General features: G+C 46.8%; 2 protein-coding genes across 3 annotated transcripts in view; one reads left to right on the top strand and one right to left on the bottom strand.

The window, feature by feature from the left end:
• STK26 (serine/threonine kinase 26) overlaps positions 1–5,714 on the top strand; it is a gene marked incomplete at its 3' end in the record, with an annotated part of 34,319 nt that extends 28,605 nt beyond the window's left edge. The window contains exons 8-12 of one of the 2 annotated variants that reach the window (XM_080352436.1): positions 156–304; positions 975–1,068; positions 1,556–1,618; positions 1,709–1,845; positions 2,407–5,714. In XM_080352436.1, coding sequence (XP_080208562.1) covers positions 156–304; positions 975–1,068; positions 1,556–1,618; positions 1,709–1,845; positions 2,407–2,431 — 468 coding nt within the window. Of the gene's footprint in view, positions 1–155; positions 305–974; positions 1,069–1,555; positions 1,619–1,708; positions 1,850–2,406 lie in introns of those variants that run through there. The other variant, XM_080352437.1, reaches the window with a different exon arrangement.
• A 2,540-nt stretch (positions 5,715–8,254) lies between these two features.
• FRMD7 (FERM domain containing 7) lies at positions 8,255–18,815 on the bottom strand (the record flags this gene model as incomplete). Its single annotated transcript, XM_080352365.1, has 12 exons — positions 18,651–18,815; positions 15,431–15,535; positions 15,017–15,059; positions 13,377–13,455; positions 12,577–12,674; positions 12,319–12,433; positions 11,983–12,130; positions 10,386–10,481; positions 9,930–10,093; positions 9,621–9,689; positions 9,451–9,526; positions 8,255–9,286 (listed from the first exon to the last, which is right to left on the bottom strand). The coding sequence occupies exons 1-12, from the start codon at positions 18,705–18,707 to the stop codon at positions 8,255–8,257; spliced, it is 2,082 nt and encodes a 693-aa protein (XP_080208491.1). The 5' UTR covers positions 18,708–18,815.
• Between the last annotated feature and the right edge of the window lie 1,837 nt (positions 18,816–20,652).

Raw genomic sequence — 20,652 nt, 5'->3', positions numbered from 1 at the left:
GTGGATTACTGGCTTTTCTTGACTTCCTGTTTCACTAATTTCCTGATACTATATGAGTTAGCTCTACAAGTCAGTTGTCTTACTAAATCTCCCCTATTAACATTTAAAATCATGAAATGTTAGCATAACATTAACTATTTATGTGTTTCTTACAGCGCCCTACTGCAAAAGAACTTCTGAAGCACAAATTCATTATGAAAAATGCCAAGAAGACATCCTATCTGACAGAACTGATTGACAGGTTTAAGAGATGGAAAGCAGAGGGACATAGTAGTGATGAAAGTGATTCTGACGCCTCCGATTCGTAAGTTTATTTTCAGTTTGGTCTCTTTTGGGCTTTTTTTTAAATGTTACTGGAGTAGGTTTGTTGCAGTTTCTCTATGTAATTAACTCCTCTACTGTGTATCTGTCTTTGATCCATATGTTTTGCATTCAAGAAAACCCCTTGTATGAACCTCAAGACTAACGCATAAGTCAGCTATGCACTCATTATCGCTTTACACTTTCTCTGTCTGAACTCAATTTCAGTTCTATTTAAGTGCTGTGTATTTCCTAGTCTAGGGCTAGTGGTTGTACCAAAAACAATGAATCACAATTAGAAAAATTGCAGAGAAAGGTTGAGGTGTGTGAAGAAGTTGGCACAGTGCCTGTGGAACAACATACATTCTGTAAGTCTCTTGCTTTCCTGGATATCACATATCTGTTTTAAATGGGATACCATGGAGAAGGTAAGCTTTATGGGTAGATAACATCTTCCATTTGCTTTCATCATATTTCAGTTTATTCAGCCTCTGAAGTTGTGGGGGTTTTTTTCTTTTTTTTAAAGAGTGGTTAATGTTTCAAGACACATTTTTCTTCTTATTTTAAGGACTACAAAACTAATCCGTGTATATTTATTATGCATTTGGGTTACCTATGCTTGCTTAGCGTTACGTTGTGACTAGTATTATGTACATCGTATCCTTTTTCTTCAGGGAGTCCAGTAACAAAGAAAATAACTCCCATCCTGAGTGGAGCTTTACTACAGTTCGAAAGAAGCCAGATGCGAAGAAGCTGCAGAATGGGACGGTGTGTACACTCTGAAGAGTTCTTCTTTCTAAGTGCTGGTTTTGAAGCCAGTTAAAGGCAGATAGTGACAAAACTTAGTAATGACTCACTTTTCACAAGAACTGACGGTGTTTTTGTAGTTCAAGAGATGATGCTTGTTAGTGATATTTCCTATGCCCATGTCAGCCTTAAGTGCAACAGATGCTGCATATGAATAGATCAGTATCTCTTCATAGAAGTGTGAATTTTAAAGACTCATATCATATTAGAAGGGAAAAACTGAACTGCTTTTCTGACGATATATGACATCATTTCAGATGTGTCATCAAGCATCGGTTTCCACATCGCATAACATTTGTTGATGTGCTGTACCTTCATTATTTTTGTAATGTATTTCAAGCATTTTGTTGAATTCAACTGAACTGTCAAAATCACACGTGCTGTGTTAAATGCAGCCTATGCATTATATGGGAATATGCTAATGCGATCCTTGTTTGTTAACTTTTAGGATCAGGATCTTGTTAAAACGCTGAGTTGTTTAACTATGATAATCACCCCTGTGTTTGCTGAGGTAAGTCTTGACTTTAAAAACTTCTTTGAAAGTTATTGCCCGAGTGTCTGATAAGTTTTATAACTTTTCTCTCTTTTATCTGCTACTCAGCTCAAGCAGCAGGACACAAATAACGCTAGCAGAAAGAAAGCAATTGAGGAACTTGAGAAAAGCATCAATATGGCAGAAGCAACATGTCCAGGGATCACAGATAAGATGGTGAAGAAACTTATGGAAAAATTTCAAAAGTAAGTTAAGAATTTTTTTATATGCATTGTAATTAAAAAAATAACAAAAAACAAAGTTTTATTTTAAAAGAAAAAATGTACACTAAGTACTTACACACAGGAAAGGTGCATGAGACAGACAGACACTGAGCTTCATATGTTGGGTAAACTTAAACGATCAGTGAAAGATCTGCTATGTCCAGTGCTTTAAACTTTTAGCTTTGGTAGTTAGACATAACACATCTGTTTGAGACTAAAACTAACAGTAACAATTACTACATCTGTGTGGTCTTATAGTGCTGCAATCCTACTGTAGTTTTTAAACCTTACTTGCTTTAAGTTAGCCTGCAATCTTGTCAGAAGCATATTTGTAGCAAGTAAGGGAACAGGAGAATCTTCAGCTTACCTTTTTTAGGGAATATTTCATTGAGAATGTTGCTTCTGGTTTTTTTGTTTGTTTTTCCTATGTACTGTTGAGATGAAGGCATGTGATAGTTTAGTGATGCAAAAATAGTTATGGGCTGTTTGCCAAGCTGAAACAATATAATTAACATAATTCTAACTTGTATTTTTTATCCATAGATTTTCTGTTAATGACTCATCCTAAGAAACTTCACATAATTGACTGCTGTTTCGTATGGACCCAGTGAAACCCACCAAAACTACTTCAAGCTTGGCAGTGCTTAGCTCATGAGCTCCTTGTGCCTTTTGGATCTTTGCAACATATTGATGGTGATAGAGGATTTGAAAGAACCTACTCAACTATTTTGTGGCAGTGCACATGGTTTTATATTTTCAGGAAATTATTTTGTAAAGAACAACTTTTAATATTGTAGTTTCACCTGTTTAATCTGATAAATGTTGAGGTGCAGTTTTGCTTTTAGAAATAACCATTACTTTAGTTAATAGAAAGTGCAAGTACAGTATGTTCTGATGCTATTTTGTTCCTGTACATGGAGATGTGCAGGTCTTTTGTATTCATGAGTTAAACTTTTGTAAATCACTAATGAGCTTCAGAGAAAATAGCTTTTTCACAAGCGTATTCAAAACATGTAATGTAGTGGCAAGGGTATTGCTGTAGCACCTGCTTCAACCAGCATATATTTATCATGCCCTGAAAAACAAACCTGCAACAGTATCTATTCTAATTCTAAATTGGTACAGTATTTTAGGCAGCTCTATGATTAAATATATTTGAGAGCAATATGTCAATAGTTTGCAGGTGATATGTAGCAACAGGTATATCCTGATGTACAGTATATATGTATTACCTTTTAGAACAGGTTTTGAAGTAGTGATTCAATCTCATATCGTCACGGTAGGAAAATTTAAAGCAATACAGTTGAGGGGGTGGGGCTTTTGGCAATAATGGACAAAACCTGAAGTCCAATTTCACTTAATTTAATTTGTTTCCTCTGAGTATACATGCCTGGGTGGAAGGGAGCCAGAGAAGCCGAGCGTCACATGCTACATACCTCACAAGCAGGTATCGGTGTAACACCAGCGTTCTGTGTGGTGGTGTTGTTTCTCCTGTAAGATATTTATACACGATTTTGTTCTTAAATACATTCAATACAGTACATCAACATAATTTGTTTATAATTTTCTGAAAGTGTATTTTAAATATGTATTTACCAGTTAATATGCAAATAACTGAGTTATAGATATTCTTTCACAAAAAGGTAGTACTGTGCAGTACGGAGTGAATTTTTTTGCATAAATGTAGGTAAGACTATAAAGTTGCTTTCAGTTATATATTTATGGTACTGCTAGATGGGTAATATCTTCTGTTTTGTTTTGGTTTTTTGGTTTTGTTTCTCCCTTTTTCAACCCAGTATGTATATTATGCTGAAGTTTTGAGCTGGGATTGTTTTTCAGTACTTAGCTGTGGAACTGTTGGTGTAAATTTATTTTTGATAAAGGCTGGGTATGTTTATTTTATGGTTCAGACCTGCACATTTTGTTTTTGCACAAAAGTAATTTTAAAGAATCTGAAATATATCTGCCAAATATTGAAAAAGTAATGGTGTGCAAGTAAATACCGCATTTTTAGTCAAATGTTGCCATTACATCGTTTTTATAAAGGACACTTGTGAGAGATGGTGGTTAGATATGCCAAGGACAATTATTTTCAATGGTGCCTACACTGTAAAAAAAATTACTTTTAACTCCTTGTTTTAATTTTAAAAAAAAATATGTTTCTGTTTAAGACTTTCATCTGCTATATAACTGAAATTCAATTAGAATTTATATCTGAGAAAAAAGTCTGGAAATAGTTTTTGAAAACAATAATGTTATGGATTAAATAAATATTTTTATAAATGTAAAAGCAGCAAAAGTTGTAAATACAGTTGATCTGAAGCTTTACAAAATAACTGCATCACAGAAACAAATTCTAGTGCTTCTCTAGCTTCTGTAGTTGTTAGTCTTGTAAATCTGTTTATAGATGAAGCTTATTTCAATGTTTTGGGGGGTTTTAAATGGTTTAAAAATAAATATTTAAGTTCTGTAAACTTTCATGAGCTTGTTCTGTTGTGCGTTTTATTCTGGATTGAGGCAGAGGTGTGGACGTACCTCTTACAAGCCGGTGTTCTAGTCCAAGAACGGTGTTCCTCGCACAGAGTTGCACGGTTGCTTTGGAAAGGTTTGGGTCCCCCGGTGCTTTTCTTGTCTGGAGGACACCTGCCGCTGCTGCGCCGCGGGGAGCGCCAATGATGCGGTGTGATTCCAGTCCGAAAGAGGAGTCGTCAGGATCTGTGTGCTCAGACGACCGTGCGCAGCCTGTGACAACGTGGTAGAGACGGCGAAAGGCTCTGACTGCGTTGCAAACTCGGCGTTGTGGAGTGAAGGTACGAAAAGGCCTGTGCCACTGTTACCTCGGCTTTCACTTCAGCAGTCTCACCCCAAATCTCTTTCTAAAGAGCTCCATACAAATTTCTCAGTTAAAAACATGTATTTACTTCCATGTCACTTCCCCTTAAGGTGCTATTTTTATGTGGGAAATCTGAGGGGAAACATGATGAGAATTCCTCCCAAATTTTGTAACTGGTGGCTCTACCCTGTTGGCATCAGGTCTTTAAACTATGCAACTCTGTAAACAATTCTGGGTTGGTAGAGTTAGTGAATTAAGGGGGAAATTGGAACCTGCCCTATTTGTGAAATGACTGTAACAAAGTGCTAAACTATGTTGCCTCTTCTTTTCCTGTGCATGGGTGGGATGTGTACCTACCTCTAGGACAGTGGGAGGGAAAAAACTCGTCCATCCAAGTGTGTACAATGCAGCCTTGTTCTCTTTAAGTCAATTCAACAAGTTTATTTTATTGTACTGCATATGGCATTTCTGTGCCTCCCATCTCAGTGCATCATGAGACTATGATTTAAATAAAGAATGGATGTCTGTGTTGTACTGGTTTCCAGGGAATGGTTGTTTTTTTCCCTACCATGTGTAATTAATAGTTATCGATGACCTGTGTACCTTAATCAGCAGTATTCTGTTGCTGGCAGGTAGCTATTTGGAAAGATATATATCAAAATACTCATGCAAGAATGGTCTTGCCTGTTTGGTTTGTAGGCTTCCCACTGTAGATTGGGAAGAATTGATACTCAAGTAGTTTTATCAAAGTAGTCTGAATCTCAGAATAGGGAGATATATTTGTTCTTGGGCAATGAGTCCTTTCTCAGTGTAACCATTTTTCCAACCCTCCATCTCTGACTCTAGAACACTTCTGTACAGTCAGCATGTAGTACCATAAATACCTGTTCTTGCATTCAGTTGAATGTTTATAGCTGAATAGGAGAGTACATAGGTTCTTAATGTGTTTGCACAAAGTTTAGCAGTTGTTAAAGGTTTGATTTTTATTACACTGTTTTATGACCTAACACTGGAATAAAATTATTTTCCTCTTTGCAAAGTTCTAGTGCTATGGATGTTGGCTTGCCTTATTTCACATTTTACTGATAAGTTACACTTAATACAGAGATAAGGTAAATACACTGAAACCCATTGAAGTGTTTCTCCAAACCAAAGTTCTTTGTGTACTGTGTACATTTGGTGTTTTGTTGTGTTTTGGTTTTTTTAATATCTGACCATAAACACCTAAACATAAACATCTAGAAGTTGTTGAACATTTTAAGATGAACTTGATCTGCAAGTGATAGTTTTTGTATGAACCCAAATTAGCGCAGTGCAAATGCACCAAGTACTTCAATGTTCTGACAGTGTGATGCTGCTGTCCCACCTCCCCCTGGAACAGTCCTTGCCGGCAAAGTGCTATGAAAGTTCACACTATCAGCAAACCAAATCATTTCTTGTCGTCTTACCATCCTTTTTTTTTTCTTCCCTAGTAAAACACAGTCACTTCAATAGACTGTGCTGGCCTCTTCTGGGTGAAGTGGGCTGAGCAGGGACTGTGCGGAAGGGCTTACCGGTCATTTCGGTTGTACCTTGACATGTGAGCCGTTGTTCCCAAGTCCTTGTTTCTCCCTCTCAATGCTGATTTCCCAGCATCGTCCTGAATGCCAGACCTGGCAGCTCCTGGAGCTTTGGGCAGTGTGGATGGATGTTAATTCCCTCCCGGTGGGACTATGTGTCTGTTCTGGGTCATGCTGAGGCACAGCTGACCTGTACCTGTATCTCCACATGCTTTCAGGAGCTAATACTGTGTCCCTAAGATCTCTTTAAGGGACATTCTCTGAGGGCTAATAGAACATATCCCAGAAAAGCATTTGAGGGTCCCTGTAGTTCACAGCTTCTGCAGCACAGGGTAAGCAGGAGCAAAAGCAAACCTTACAGTGTGCTCTTTTGTTGATCTACTGCATTTCTTTGGGCAACCAACCAAGAATGGGGTTGTTTCAGCAGCATTCAGGGACCTCGGCGAGTCTCCCCAGTCACTGAGACAGTGAAGGCACGGAGGGAATCAGCAAGAAGCTGCAAGAGACAAAACCAGCATCTCCAAGGAGCAGTGAGGGCTGCACAGGAGCTGGTGGAGGGGGGCGGGGGGAGTTGCAGATTCGACAGGGCAGAAGGAAGAACTCAAAACTTCGACATGAACAACTGATTTTTATTGTCCAGCTTCTAAAACAAAGGACAATGATGTGCAGATGGCGTGGTGCTCCCTAAACCCTGTTTCTTTTACATGTTAATCTATTTTCTGTCTTTGCCCCAGCTGCCTGGTTTCTGAAAGCTGTTCTAGGAGGTTACAGTGATGTCTTCACTGTGAATATTCACTGGGATTTACAGTCACACAGAGTTACAGTCTCACAGAGTTGTTCTTAAAATCATCAAGATCCTTCCCTAAAAAGGCTTACAGTGATGTCATCATTCTCCAGTTTTTCTGAGCAGATTTCATGTAGGTTTAGGGTAATAATAAGTTTTTTTGTAATTAAAAAAAAATACTTCCAGGAAGTATCTTTATACCTTTTACCTTCCAGAGGGCAATGGATGCCAACCCATGGATGGTGAGAAGTCCCATCACCTGCTCCTTCTTTATAGCCAGAAACAAGCCCTGGTAAAAATAACATCACACTCATGGAGCCAGCAGGAACTTTTTGAATCACCAAGGGCAAACAAGGTTGCAAAGGGCAAACACCTGCTGCCTGCTTCTTTCCTACCCCTTCCTGAGTTCCTTTTCCCCATGCTGCTTAACTAATGCCTGATTTGGGGGACCAAAGGACCCTCCACCTTATATGCCTTATTCCTCCAGATCTAAGCAGGGCACGGAGGTGCCCATTCATGACAGCTAATGGGCCTAAGAAAAGCAAAGCTGTGCAGTATCAGTCATTAAACCATGTCCCAGAGCTCACTGTGGGATGCTGCCAAATGATTTACAAGCACAGCTGAGATGTTTCTTGGGGAAGGATGATGTTTCGAACTGCCCAGGGAGAAGACAGAACAGTTTGCTTTGTCTCTGGCTCAAAGCATCCCAAGGAGCACCCCACACATGCTCTCTTGTCCTGGAGGGAGGAAAGGCAGGATGGATGGCCTCAAACACCTTTCCCATCACTATGCTTCCCGGTACCTGTGAAAAATAGATGCTTACGCTCTTCTGTGAGATGTTTCTGTTTTCCTTTTTTTCCTTTCCTCCCTGATGAAGACTCCGGCAGCTGAGCTCCAAATGTAGCCAGCAGCCACCACTGTGGGAGGGACACGAGGGCTTTGCAGGGCTCTAGGAGAGCCCTGCTCCCTCTGGCTAGAGCAGGACTCCCACATGTGGCAGCAGAGACTCACCAGCTTCCAAGTGTGGAGCAGGGGTTGAGTACTTCTGAACACTCTCCTGTTGTCCTTCAGCACATCCTCTATAGCTAAGAGCACTCACACAACACAAGCCCGTCACAATGTTTCACAAGCCACACACAGCCCTGCAGGCATCACCCTTCTGTGTCCCCAGGTCAGTGCTGGCCACTTGTGCTCCCTCCAACTGCTGTGAGGCACCTAAGTGAAATACCTGGAGGTCCCCCTGGAAGTCTCTTCAGCGGCGCCCGTGACGAAGGACACCTCCTCATCCTCTTCATCCAGCTGGAGGCTGCCGGAGGACAGCCGGACCCGGGCCATGGGTGACCGCAGCACACGGCCGTACAGGGAGCAGTAGTCGGCGGCCAGCAGGTCAGAGTCAGAGTCGCTGGACTCGGTGCTGCTGCCCACGTAGCGCTCGGCCGAACGTCGCAGCCCCAGGCCTTGCTGGGCTGGCACGTGCCGAAAGACACTCATTTTCCGGCTGCTGAGAGTGGGGCATGGCCCCAGGGGCCTGAACTCCGAGCCGTAGGGGAATCGGATGGTTTTCATGTCCGACTGGCTCCAAGACCGCTTAGGAGGCTGCTCCTGAAGCCCATAATCAAAGGAGCGAGCCAGCAATCTGCTCTCCCCAGTGGGAGTCACGCTAATGCCCGCTGCCCTGCACATGGCTTCACGATCAAACTCCCCAGCCCGGGTCCCACTCAGGCTCCGCCGGGGGGGTTTTGCAGCTGCAGGGCCACATCCACCAGCTGGTCCTACTACGTCCTCACCAGGTGCTGGTGTGTGGCACGGGGGCTGTGGGGGCCTGTCCAGGTAGAAAAGGACCTGCGGGGCTGGGGTGACCATGGGTGGGGGACATGGCACGTCCGTGTACACCAGTGGCCGGGTGCTCACCTCCTGCATGTTGCCCACCGAGGTGCTTTTATTGTTTCCAGTGAACTGGTGGTGGGGTCGAAAGGACGTCAAGGGGTTCCTGGCACTGAAGAGGTCAGAGGGCTCCCATGCTCGCTCCAGCTGCAGCTCAGCGTAGAGCAGCGGGAAGACAGATGAGCTTTTGGAGTGAGGCAGGAAGGTGGGAGATGCTTCTGGCTTGGAGCGCTCCAGCTCGGTGGCAAACGTCACCTCCACGGCAGAGCCACAGCGGCGGCTGTCCAGCGTGGGCTCGGAGGTGTGGACCCCGTTGGCATGGTAGGGACCCCGGCTGCCGTAGGCCAGGCGCAGCTCCTCCACCTGCGCAGGGGCAGAGGGTGGGTGGGTGCCCAGACCCCTGGCTGGGGAGAGGGGCAAAAGAGCAAGTGCCCAGAGCCCAGGCACTCCAGCTGAGCTCCACCAGCTGTGATGCCAAGACCCTCTCAGCCCTAGAACTACCCCTCATTGATGCCAAGGGGACATACCTGTTTGGAGACGTCTGTCAGGAGGTCCGGGGAGGAGCGGCACTGCCTCTCGTCGTAGTGGGATGCATAGTGCTTTCTGCAGGGCCAAGAGCATGGGTGGGTGGGTGGCCAGGAGGATCCCATTGCCCACAATCACCCAGGCGTTGCCCCCCCACCACACCCCCCAGTACCTCTCAAAGGGCAGGCTCTTCATCTTTGCCTTCCTCCCATGCTCCAGCAGCTGCCTCTGTGTCCTCCCACTGCAGCAATGGGGAAAAGGCAGGAAGACCACTATCAGCCCCAGCCCTGGGCATACGCACATCCCAGGGGAGAAGGCATGCGACAGGACCCAAGCAGTGGTCTCTCTGTGAAAAGCAGCTGTCAAGCATCATCCCCCTGCATCAAGCCAGGTCCAACATAAAGGGGCAGGGGAGGGGGGCTCAGAGTCCTCTCCATACCCTCCCTGATCCCAGCAGTTTGGTTTTCCCCCAGGACTTTACCTGTAGCGGAAACTGGAGCCTTTGCTGCACAGAAGGGCTTTGGGCTTTGACTTGGGCTCTTCAGACAGCCTGAAGAAGGCATGGTACTCCACACAGGTCTTCCAGAAAGCCTTGCAGGCGTCGCGGCTCGCCATTGTGAACTCCAGCGTGTCCTTGCACAGCGCCTGTGCAGCCAGAGACAAAGTGTCAGGGCCATGGCGCCGGGCTCTGCTGTTTGCCCTCCTGACCCCCTAAAAGCATCACACTGGGTTGCCAGTGACTCTGGGCTGTGCAGCGTCACCCTGCTGGGGACACAGGGTTGGCACATGCCACGCTCGAGGTGGCAGTGGGGGAAGGAGAATCACCCATGAGCAGCAGAAATGGATTTTAGTCACAATTGGGGACTTTGTGTGACTGATCCTCAGTCCACAGTTACCTACTGCTGAGCCTGGGAGCTGCCTGCAGTGCGGTACTTACAGAGAGGTTTGCATGGAGCTTGATGAGAAAATGCTTCCTCTTGAAACTCAGCTTGCGAATTTTGGACCAGTTGAACGTGTTGATCTTCGTATTGCCCTGGAAGGACAGACACAGCAGTTAAGCCAGGACTGGGCAATTCAGAATAGCCCAAGTATGATGGGCCAGGTCCTGAGGCTGCAGGACACTGCATGAGACCCCAACACAGCTCTCAGTGCTGCTGGGGTCTGAGGAAGGGGAGTCAGGATTGACCCTCTTCTCCATCAGCTGGTCCCAAAAATGGGAATTGAGATTCAGGGCTTAACTTTGCTGGCTGAAGCTATTTGTAAGACTCCAGGATCCCAAGATAAACCTCACAGAGGTAAAGGCAGAGCACCCCATCCATCCTAGCTCAAGAGGCAAATGAGTTAATGCAATATCAGGCCCCCAAAATAAAGAAGACCCTTCTCTCCTTTTCTGGGAAGCGTAGCAGAGTCCATCTCACTCTCATGCCTTTAAACTCAGCTTAAGCACTCTGCAAGCACACCTTACCCTTCATTATCATCATGCATCAATTTGGAGGCAGCTGCACAACACTGGTGTCAGGGCAGGACCAGCTAAAATTGTGTTACTTGATGCTGTGGCATCGAGACCCTCTCAGATTTCTGGGAGAGTTCAGAGTTTAATAGGTTCACAGATACTCTAATCATGCGTGAGGGGTGTTTATGGAGCCATAAATAATAAATAACCGGGTCTGGCAGTGCTAATTATGAACAGCAGACCCATGGTTAAGGGCTTGTTGTTTTGGGTTTTTTTTTTCTGCTCTGGCAAGATGTTCCCAGATTGAAATTAGGTGGTGTGGGAGGCAAGCACTGCTTCACGCCGGCTGCAGGGAAGTCTGTATTTATTCCGCAGCTAGGCTGTGATTACAGCGTTATGTAATTGCACAGACGTGAGGTGCCTATTTTTGATGGAAGATTATACGGTGAATACATGTGATGCAGCCATGTAACCTGTGGTGTTTACACGGGGGCGGGCATGGCGGCGCTCAGCTGGCACGGATGGAGGCGGTGGGGCTGAGCCCTGTAGCAATGCGTAACCTGTGTGCCTGAAGCCTGCTGGGGTGCACTCCCTCTTGTAGGATTTGGGAGGGTTTGGAGCACATGGAGAGGAGAAAGTTCCCCCACCAACTAGAGGCGATGTCACAGGATCACAGAATGGTTGGGGTTGGAAGAGACCTCTGATTGTCTAATCCAACCCACCTGCTAAAGCAGGTTCACACAGGAAGGTGTCCAGGCGGGTTTGGAATTTCTGCAGAGAAGGGGAGTCCACAGCCTCTCTGGGCAGCGTGTTCCAGGGCTCTGGCACCCCCAAAGTAAATAAGTTTCTCCTCATATGCAGGTGGAACCTCCCGTGCTTCAGTCTGTGCTCGTTGCCTCTCATCCTGTCGTCGACACCACTGAAAGGACTCGGTCCTACCCTCTAGACACCCATCCTTTAGATATTTATAAGCATAAATAAGATCCCCTCTCAGCCTTTCCTCATAAGATGCTCCAGACCCCTCGTCATCTTTATAGCTCTGTCCCTGGGATAGGCCACCCCCCCTGAGCCCCGGGCTCACCCGCAGGACCAGCACCCCCATGTGCGTCACAGCCAGGTTGATCTGCGTCCCCTCGCCGTCGCTGGCGGGGTGCGGGCGAATCCCATACATCTCCAGCTTCCTGGCCACGTCCAGCAGCTGAACGTCCGACTCAGCCGGCGTCTTCCCACTGGAGAGACAGAGGCACCAGAAAGTGACAAGAGTGAGAAGGCAGCTGCTGAAATGGGCCATTTTGGATGTGCACACACTGGCATCATACCGACCCTGCAGATGGCCCTGCCTGCTGATGGGGAGAGCCCCCTTGGCAGGTGTCCGTCGGGTGCTTTGGTATGCAACCGTGTGCGGAGCAGCCCTTACCTGTGTCTCCGGTGGTAGTGCATGATCTTGTTGTCCAGATACTCCTGGTTGGGAAGATACCTGTGGGTCGCCAGGTGCTGCTGATCCATCTCCTCATGGAAGTCACCCAGCTCGGCTGTGGGGGACATGAGGAAAGTGTGGGCAGCGCTGTGAGGGGTCACTGGGTGGGGGGACCCGGGCTGCACAGCCAAAGCCAAGCCCAGTTGTCCCCCTACCCGGGAAGGGGCACTGTCTCTGCAGGCTCTTGCCTGCCCTTACACTGCAGCAGGTGGGAGACGAGCAGCGCCGCGCTCTTGTCGCTGCAGGGCAGCCGCCCCAGTGCCAGGTCCTTCTTGATCTGGAGGGTGAAGAGGTACCTGTGGAGGGGGACAGGAGCTTACCCTGGTGGAGATGGGCTCAGCAGAGAGCCGGGTGCCAGGCTGAGGCGTGAGGGCTGTGCTGACCGGCACCGCACCTCTCCCTGCGCTCGCCCATGGGATGCAGGTTCATGAGGTCACGAGAGGAGCACACAACCCCTGCAGAATGCTGCATCTGGGCACTACCACAACCAGTAAAACCCTGCCACTGAAATGGCCATTAATAGGTTTCAGAGTTAACATTCCTTTATGCTTTGGCATGCATTTGCATCTCTACTGTTCTGCAGAAGCACTGTAATGGTTTTATTCTTAGTTCCTGTTTGCAATGCTTTCTCTAAAATGTAAGAGCTAACAATGTCATTTTTAAAAATAAAATTCAAGTGCTTCATTCAGAACACAGCTTGAGGCAGGAGCTAGACTGAGCAGAGTCAGACTCCATGCCCAACTGCTAAAACATTTGGCAGTAAACAAATTCCAGCCTCTTAAGATGGCTGATCCTTCAAGTGGATTTTGTTTAAAAACAGAGGATCAAGAGAAGACACTCAGGTTTTGTTTTGTAAAGTACAGAGCTCTTCCAGTACTTAGGATAACCACTGCTCACAGACAGGCTCAGGTAGATGAAGAGAAGAAATTAAACACATACATCACAATTGTAAAAGTACAGAGCTGTGCAGTAAGAAAGTAACAGAACAAGTACGGTACCTTGTCAGCTCTTCTCTCAGATGGCCGGGGTCCACTGGGAAAAATTTCACCATAAATTTGAAAAGAACCTCCTTAGGATCTTAAAACACAACATCTTCATAAGTTTTCTTTTACGTGTCTATTGAGAACATTTACAACTCTCTTCACACATGCTGTCTCCTTACAGAGTAAATTACTCTGGACCCTCACAAATCAGAGCTGGAAACCCTAAACATTAGGGACTCCAACCTGCCCCCAAAAACCAGCCTGCCCCGATCCCCAGTGTTACCAGTGGAAGCAAACAAGGAGCTGGACACCTGAATAATACTGAAGAGAAAATGCCCCAGCAATTCTTTGAATTGCGAAGACCCCCTACCAGGACGGGGGTTCCATGGGGTAGTGCCAGGGATGCTGGTCTGGAGCATGGCCAGAGCCCCAGTGCAATTACCATCAGCGGGGCTGTACATTTAACTCAGCCCTCCAACCACTTGGGATGCAACAGCTCCATAGGAGGCTGTTTGGGCAAAGCTTTTCCACAGGATGAGGGAGAGCAAGTGGCCAAGCCCAAGGCAGAGAGAGTGGAGGGAGGGAGGGAGGGAGAGAGGCAATTCTGTAAGCACTGACCGTCCCATGGCACCATGTGATGGCTCAGAGGCCCCTGCAGGAACAAGACCTTACAAGAGCAGGACAGAAGGGACGTGGAAAAAGAAATTGGTGCCTGAAATAATCCTGCTTCTGGTGCAGTCAGAAAGGGGAGGCTCTTTATCAGGCTTTTCTCTTACAAGAAAATTAATGCAAACACTATACTGCAGCCTCCCCGTGACAAATACTGAGGTTGTGGCCTCATGCTTTTGACCACCTCCTGGTCATCATGTATTTGGGGAAAAATATAATTTGGTTCATTGGAGGGGTGGAAAGAGTCATAGGCTGAAAGTGGCACAAGGGCTGTGGCCACATCAAGGGATGCTGAACCTGAATTCACATCAGGATTCGCAGCATCTCCAAGCCTGTGAGGCACGGGGCAAACCCTGCTCCACACAGAGTTCACACCACGCAGACGTTTGGGCTGCTGAGAGCTGCAAAGGGGCAAGGAGGGTGAGCAGGGAGCGATGCTGCTGCCTTGCCATCTCAGAAACACACACGGCCCTGCTGCTCTGCCAAGCTGGCAGGTTGTTAACAACTCCAGCCCAAACTGGTGTGGATACCAGATTGCAAAGGCAGCAGTGTTTCTACAGGATTTTATACGGGCTGGGGTGTCTTTGCAAAGAGTCCTGTCCAGCCTCATGCTACAAGGGATCAACTTGGAACACAAGAGGTTCCACTTAAATTTGAGGAAAAACTTCTTCTCAGTGAGGGTGACAGACACTGGAACAGGCTGCCCAGGGGGGTTGTGGGGTCTCCTTCTCTGGAGATATTCAAAACCCACCTGAACACCTTCCTGTGTAACCTCATCTGGGTGTTCCTGCTCCAGCAGGGGGATTGAACTAGATGATCTTCTGAGGTCCCTTCAATCCCAAACATACTGTGATACTGTGATACAAAATGAGCTCAGGCAAATGCTGGAAATCAAGCTCCCATTCCCAAGCAATAAAAGCTGCAGTAGTCTGCACTAGTCTGTCACTGGCAGTGATTTAGAATAATTTTTTTCTTGAAATACTTACTTTTTACTTGCTTTGTTATGGGTTTTAGTGGCTCCAACCAGACCTGAAAAAAAGCAAGGAAGAACTGGGTGAATAAATAGCACAAGTGACAGGGGGAATAAAACCAGCATTATCATGCTAGAGTGCAACACAAAAATGTTGGCCAGCTCTGACAAGCAGTCCTGCTGATGGCTACAGATAAAACATCGCTATCACTGTGGCTTTACCAACCAGCTTGTGGCTCCCCTCCTAACCCCTACTTTCAAGGGTTTTTTGGCATTGTGGCAAACCCTTCTGTGGCAGTTTCCCATGTGGCAGTTCAGGGAGGTGCTAGCAAGCCCTCAGCCCTGTGGGCGGCTGCTGTGAGGATGGGGTCACAGCACAGCAGGACAGCACGGTGCAGCACCAGGAGCCCACGCTGCAACCCGCACTCACGTGGTTCCCAGCCTGGCTGCAAAACTCCAGCCCGAAGTACTCCTTCTCCACAAGGTTGAGGTGGCTGCAGGCGAGGTTGAACAGCCCTTTCCCGCAGGACTTTTGCTAGCAAAAAGCACACCATAGAAACAGCAAGTTAGGCAATGCTGACAGCGATGGTGATGGGATTTTGGTGAGATGGGGAGAAGTTTCAGCTCCTTGCCTTCACCCTGAGAGGAACTGTGGGATTTTCCTTGTTCCCAAAACCTTACTCAATAAATGTTGCTGGTTTCAGCATGTGGGGAAGGATGAGTGCGCTCTGCTTTCCCCTTACCTCTGCTCTTGGAAATCAGATTCCTTCTCATCACTTCTATCCTTTTTAGTAAACCAGAAAGGAAAGGAATCTTGCTTTTGACTCACCTTTTGCAACCATCACTGTTCAGGCAGCTTTATCTCTGGCAAACCAGGGAGTGATCGCTAGGATGAGCATCTGCCTGACCCAGGGGTGGCCATGGCAAACGTGCTCTGTTAAGAGCAAAGGGGAGCACAACTCAAACCTGCACAGTCAGCCCATGTGCCCCAACAGCCAGGGACCAAATTGCTGGGGACAAACTACTATTATAGTTAATAGTAATTAACAGCAAGAGGACCCTGCAGAGATCATGTGCTTTGGGCCCTAGGTCATCCATGCGTTTTGGCAATATTAATTAAGTGGCACTACATGCTGGTAAAGGAGGCCAGGCTGTAGTTATTCCCAGTAAACAGAAACACTCAGAGGGTGTTTTGCTTGACTTGTTGCTGTGCTGTGTGACATGGCTGGGGAACAACCCAGGGGGCCTCTGACTTTGGAAAATGCTCCAGAAAGCACCAGAAATGAAACTGGGAGTGACCCATGCCAGCAAAACCCCTGCTACTCCTTTACCAGCTTGTGAAAAACAGACCAAAAATGAGCGTGGGTTAGTGCAAAAGCAAGCCAGAGCAGAGAGGTCAGGTTAGACAGCTGCTAAACTGTGGCATTTCGGGTGATGGAGCTGAAGGCAGGCTGCAGCCCCCATGCCAGCGGCTGCTCCCGGCTGGAGCACAGGGACGCGGCTGCCGGCGGTGATGCACGCTAATAACCACCTTGCACAGCTGCTTCTGGGAGGAAATTGCTGGCTCCGTGCTGAAAGGCCGCTGAAAAGTGACAGCGTAATAACAGTATTCACTCTGCAGCACTCCCGGTTCTCCTCAAAATTACTAGAGCACAAGAGTAATTAAAACAATTATAAACGTTGATTTCCAAGCTAGAATTTTCTAGCATGAAAGGCCTTGGCCTTTGTCAGGCAGCCAGGCAAGACAAGCATTTCTTACCAGGTTATTACCCACCACGACTGCTGGCAGTGACCCGCTCTCCTCCAAACTCAGCATTGCCCAGGGCACTGGAGGCGAATGGCTCCATCCCTGGGGAAAACCTGCTCACCGGGGAGACGCAGCCCTGTGATGCAGGGGGTAGGTTCAAAACAGTGGCTTTCCCCGTGCAGAGCTGTGCTTGCAGGCGCCCCATCCCAGGTGTGCGGAGATGTGCCAGGCCCCCGCCGCCCCCCACCCTGCACTCCCATGCAAAACCAGCCCTCGCTGCTCGTGCCAGCAGCGGCCATCCCCACGTGAGGCAGGTATAGATACATACGCCAAGCGCGAGGCGGAGGGGACATCAGGCCCAGTGTGTTTCTTCTCTTTTGTCTTTTTCCCTCCCATTACACCGAAGTATCGCACATTGAAAAGAGCTTTCCAAAGTCAGGAAAGGTTTAGGAAGAGTTGCTTGAAATATCTGCTCAAAACTTAGCCCAAAGCGGTCCTTTTATAATGAAGTCGCTAACTCAGCTACTCATTTATCGTATCCATACAGCATATCAAATGCATGAAATGCCTAAAAGGGGTTTCCAATAGTGTTCCATGCTAAAAAAAGAAATGACCAGGAGTTCCTCTAATGGAAGCTATTTGCTGCAATAACATGTCATGCAGAACTACAGTGCTGTAAGTGTTTTGGGCAAATATGAAAGCAGAGATGGGAAAAAAAGGCAGCAATATTGTACCAGCAGCATCTTTCAAATTGTCTCTCACTATGCCCTGATCTAATCAATAAGGAAAAAGAAACAAAATTACTAGTCTCATTTTTAAGCTGACTCTAGATCTAGGATACACTAATTTAACTAAATCAAACAACTTCCATGCTGTGCCAAGTGATGGAATTGCTTTACAATCCTCTTTTGTGCAAAATTGCTGTAGCAAAGAAATCAAGCAGTATGTCTGAGACCAAGCAGTTCTCAGGCTGTGCTATAAACCAGAGGCAGGACTGTCTGAGAAATGCAATAGAACTTGAAAAAAACCCCAAATTATACAAAACTCTCTGATCCCATAGGAAACAGTAAATACCAGGACAGATCTCCTTGAATTAGCTAATACAGTTTCCTACTGTGATTATCAAATCCTAACCAACAGTAAATGCTCAATCACACTTGTAAGAAGATGTGTTCTTAACACAGTCAAGATATATCTAGTTTCAGTTATCTGTATACATATGTATATATATATATAAGTCTAATACCACAGTTATTGACACTTTTACATTTAAAACCTATTTCAGCAGTCAGTATTCAGAGCTATCATTGACTAAATGTGAGTTATTAATGACAGTGTGTTGTGGGATACTATCATGCAGAAAATAAGATGGAGTTTTTTTCCTCTGCTATTCTCAAAACCACAGAGTTTTCTTTTCCAGCTGCATGTTCAGGAAGGGATGCACACAGATGTTTCTCACTGGGGTGGTTTGGTTAAATATCCTATTTTTATTCTGTTCCCAGATTTTTCTTCCTTGATAAATGCTTATACTGGCAGTCAGATAAACGACAGAAGAACTCAACACTTGTCAAGAACATCAGCTCATATTACCCAATTTCCAGAAGATGACACCACATAAATAAAAGCCATTCCTCCTTCATTATAAATGATGTTAATAAGAGAGTGTTGATGCTGAAAGACACTTAGCAATCAGCATTGTAACCTCTTGTTTTGGAGTTGAGGTTCTTTTGCTTTTTTTTTTTTCTTAAAAGCTGAAAACTAGAATCTATGAGAGACCATGCAATCATTCAGAGCAGCAATGACTTTAATAATTAGCACCAAAAAAACCCCCACCCTAAAACAACAAAACAAAACACAAACCCACAATAAAAAAAACAACAATAAGAATATGATACCCACTTACATCCACTACAAAGATCTTCTGGGAGTCATCCAGAAACTGGACTTTCAGGTGCAGCATCCTCGAGCATGCGGCTGAGCGTGCGGTGGGCACGGGAGCGCTAGCGATGTGCTCGGTGTGCCGGGGAGGCAGCCCTGACTCCTCTTGCACACATAATTTCCCTCTCAGCTGGATGGAGAAGGCTGCACAGACGTGGAGTGGAGGCTGGAGCAAAGGAATTGAATGCCTAAAAAACAATTTAAACCAACAACAACACAGAAAACAACAAACAACACGATGCGTCCCCTGGTTTAAATATCACCACTGCATTAAAGAATATTTCCCTCCTGTGAATTATGGGGTTATTAATAGGGCGAAAGGCTGTGCAGCAGCTCTGCAAGAGTGGCACTAACAGGGCTGAGGTAAATATTGAGCTTTTTCAGGTGGTGGTGAGCAAGGCGAGGGCAAAGCAAACCCACACTTCGGACCGCGCCGCTGGTGGGGAACAGCTGAGCGACTCTGTCTCTGAAGTCGCCCAGCAGACGATGTTCCCCGTTCTCTGCTCTGGTTATGTGCACTTGCAGAGCAGCCATGCTCGCTTCGAGCGGCGGTCACATAAGGTCCTGTCTGCTGAGCAGTCAAGTGCAGGTTGGCAGACAGGCTGATGTACTTCACGGCACACTCAGAAATGTTCCCAACTGAACTCGAAACCAGGTGAAAGTCCTTCCCGCGGAGGTAGAGGAGGATCTGTTGCTCATTCTCGGCTGGCACCCTGGTCTGGCAGCTTAGTGACACCTCACAAGCTTTTGAGACACCTGCAAAGCCCCACATCTCCACCCACCAGCTCATCCTCTAAGTGCCAGAGCCAGCTGCCCACCCTCAGAATCCCCCGGGGTTCAGCCCGGGATGGGCTGGGTGGTGGGTACCTGGGGCTGACACTCACCTGGTGTCCGTGCCCCGGCTACTGCGGGGCCGTGATGAGCTGCCTCACCTCTCCAGCTGCTCTTGTCCGGCACAGCTCCCCCTCCCTGAGCATCTGGATGAAGGCAGCATTTGGGCAGGAGCCTCCACTTGCAGAAATAAACGCACTGAGTAGAGCAAAAAGGCAGGTGTTGGACTGTCGTAGCGGATTGCTATTGCTGCTGGAAAAAAGCCACAACCACACACCTTCCTGTAGGACCCAGAGCAATAAAAAAGCATCTCAGCAAACCAAAAAAGCGACACTGAGTGCTGCGGAGATTATGCCTGTTTCTCCCTTTCCAGTTTCCACTGAAACATGCACTGTAAGTCACTGCAGGCCATTTGCTCTGGTCCCTCTTACACTTCCAAAATATTCCTGGGGATATCAGGACAGAGCCTGTCAGGGCATGCACATAGCTCGCCATCTGGAGTTTTTTAGTTACAGAAAAACTTGTTAGTCTTCTACTAACTGGGGTGAAAAAGCAGCATAAAAGTTAAGGCAAATCTGCTTTTCCATGTGAAAATACTCCACAAAGCAGCTGAGCTCATCTTCTGCCAATGGCCAGCAGGGGCTGGCTGGACCCAGAGTGCAGGCGCTGCTGCCGAGGACCAAATTTCCAGAGCTGCCCTTGGCCCCGGGTCTGAGCTCTTTGTGTCACGGGAGAAGGGCAGTGTCACACACAAACCATCCGGAGGGGCTGAGTACACGTTCTCTCTGCAGTTTTAAATGTTTGTGCCGTCACATATCGACGGAGGAGAGAGCAGCACTCTGGTGAGCAGCTCACACATACGGCTCTGCCACAGCTGCACCGGACCGGCATGTATGGGGATGTGATGGAAGAGCCCTCAAACCCCAGAGGAAACCAAACCTTGCTACAGGCTTTTCTGGCTTGCTGGGGACACCAGCCCTGGGGTCCACGGATGCTATTAGAAGCTGAGCACCAGCCAGCTGGGTTGTGGGTGGAAGAAAAGGGGTTTTTTTCGCTACTGTGGCATGAAGAAAGGGGACAGTTTGGGGTTTATCAGGGCCTCTAGCTACCCTATAGAGGCATTGATGCAGAGAGTG

The sequence above is a fragment of the Nesoenas mayeri genome (genome assembly GCF_963082525.1).
Source record: "Nesoenas mayeri genome assembly, chromosome: 13".
NCBI classification, from domain to species: domain Eukaryota; kingdom Metazoa; phylum Chordata; class Aves; order Columbiformes; family Columbidae; genus Nesoenas; species Nesoenas mayeri.
Note: the sequence above shows the minus strand (reverse complement) of the source record. Positions and strands in the feature narration are given on the sequence as shown.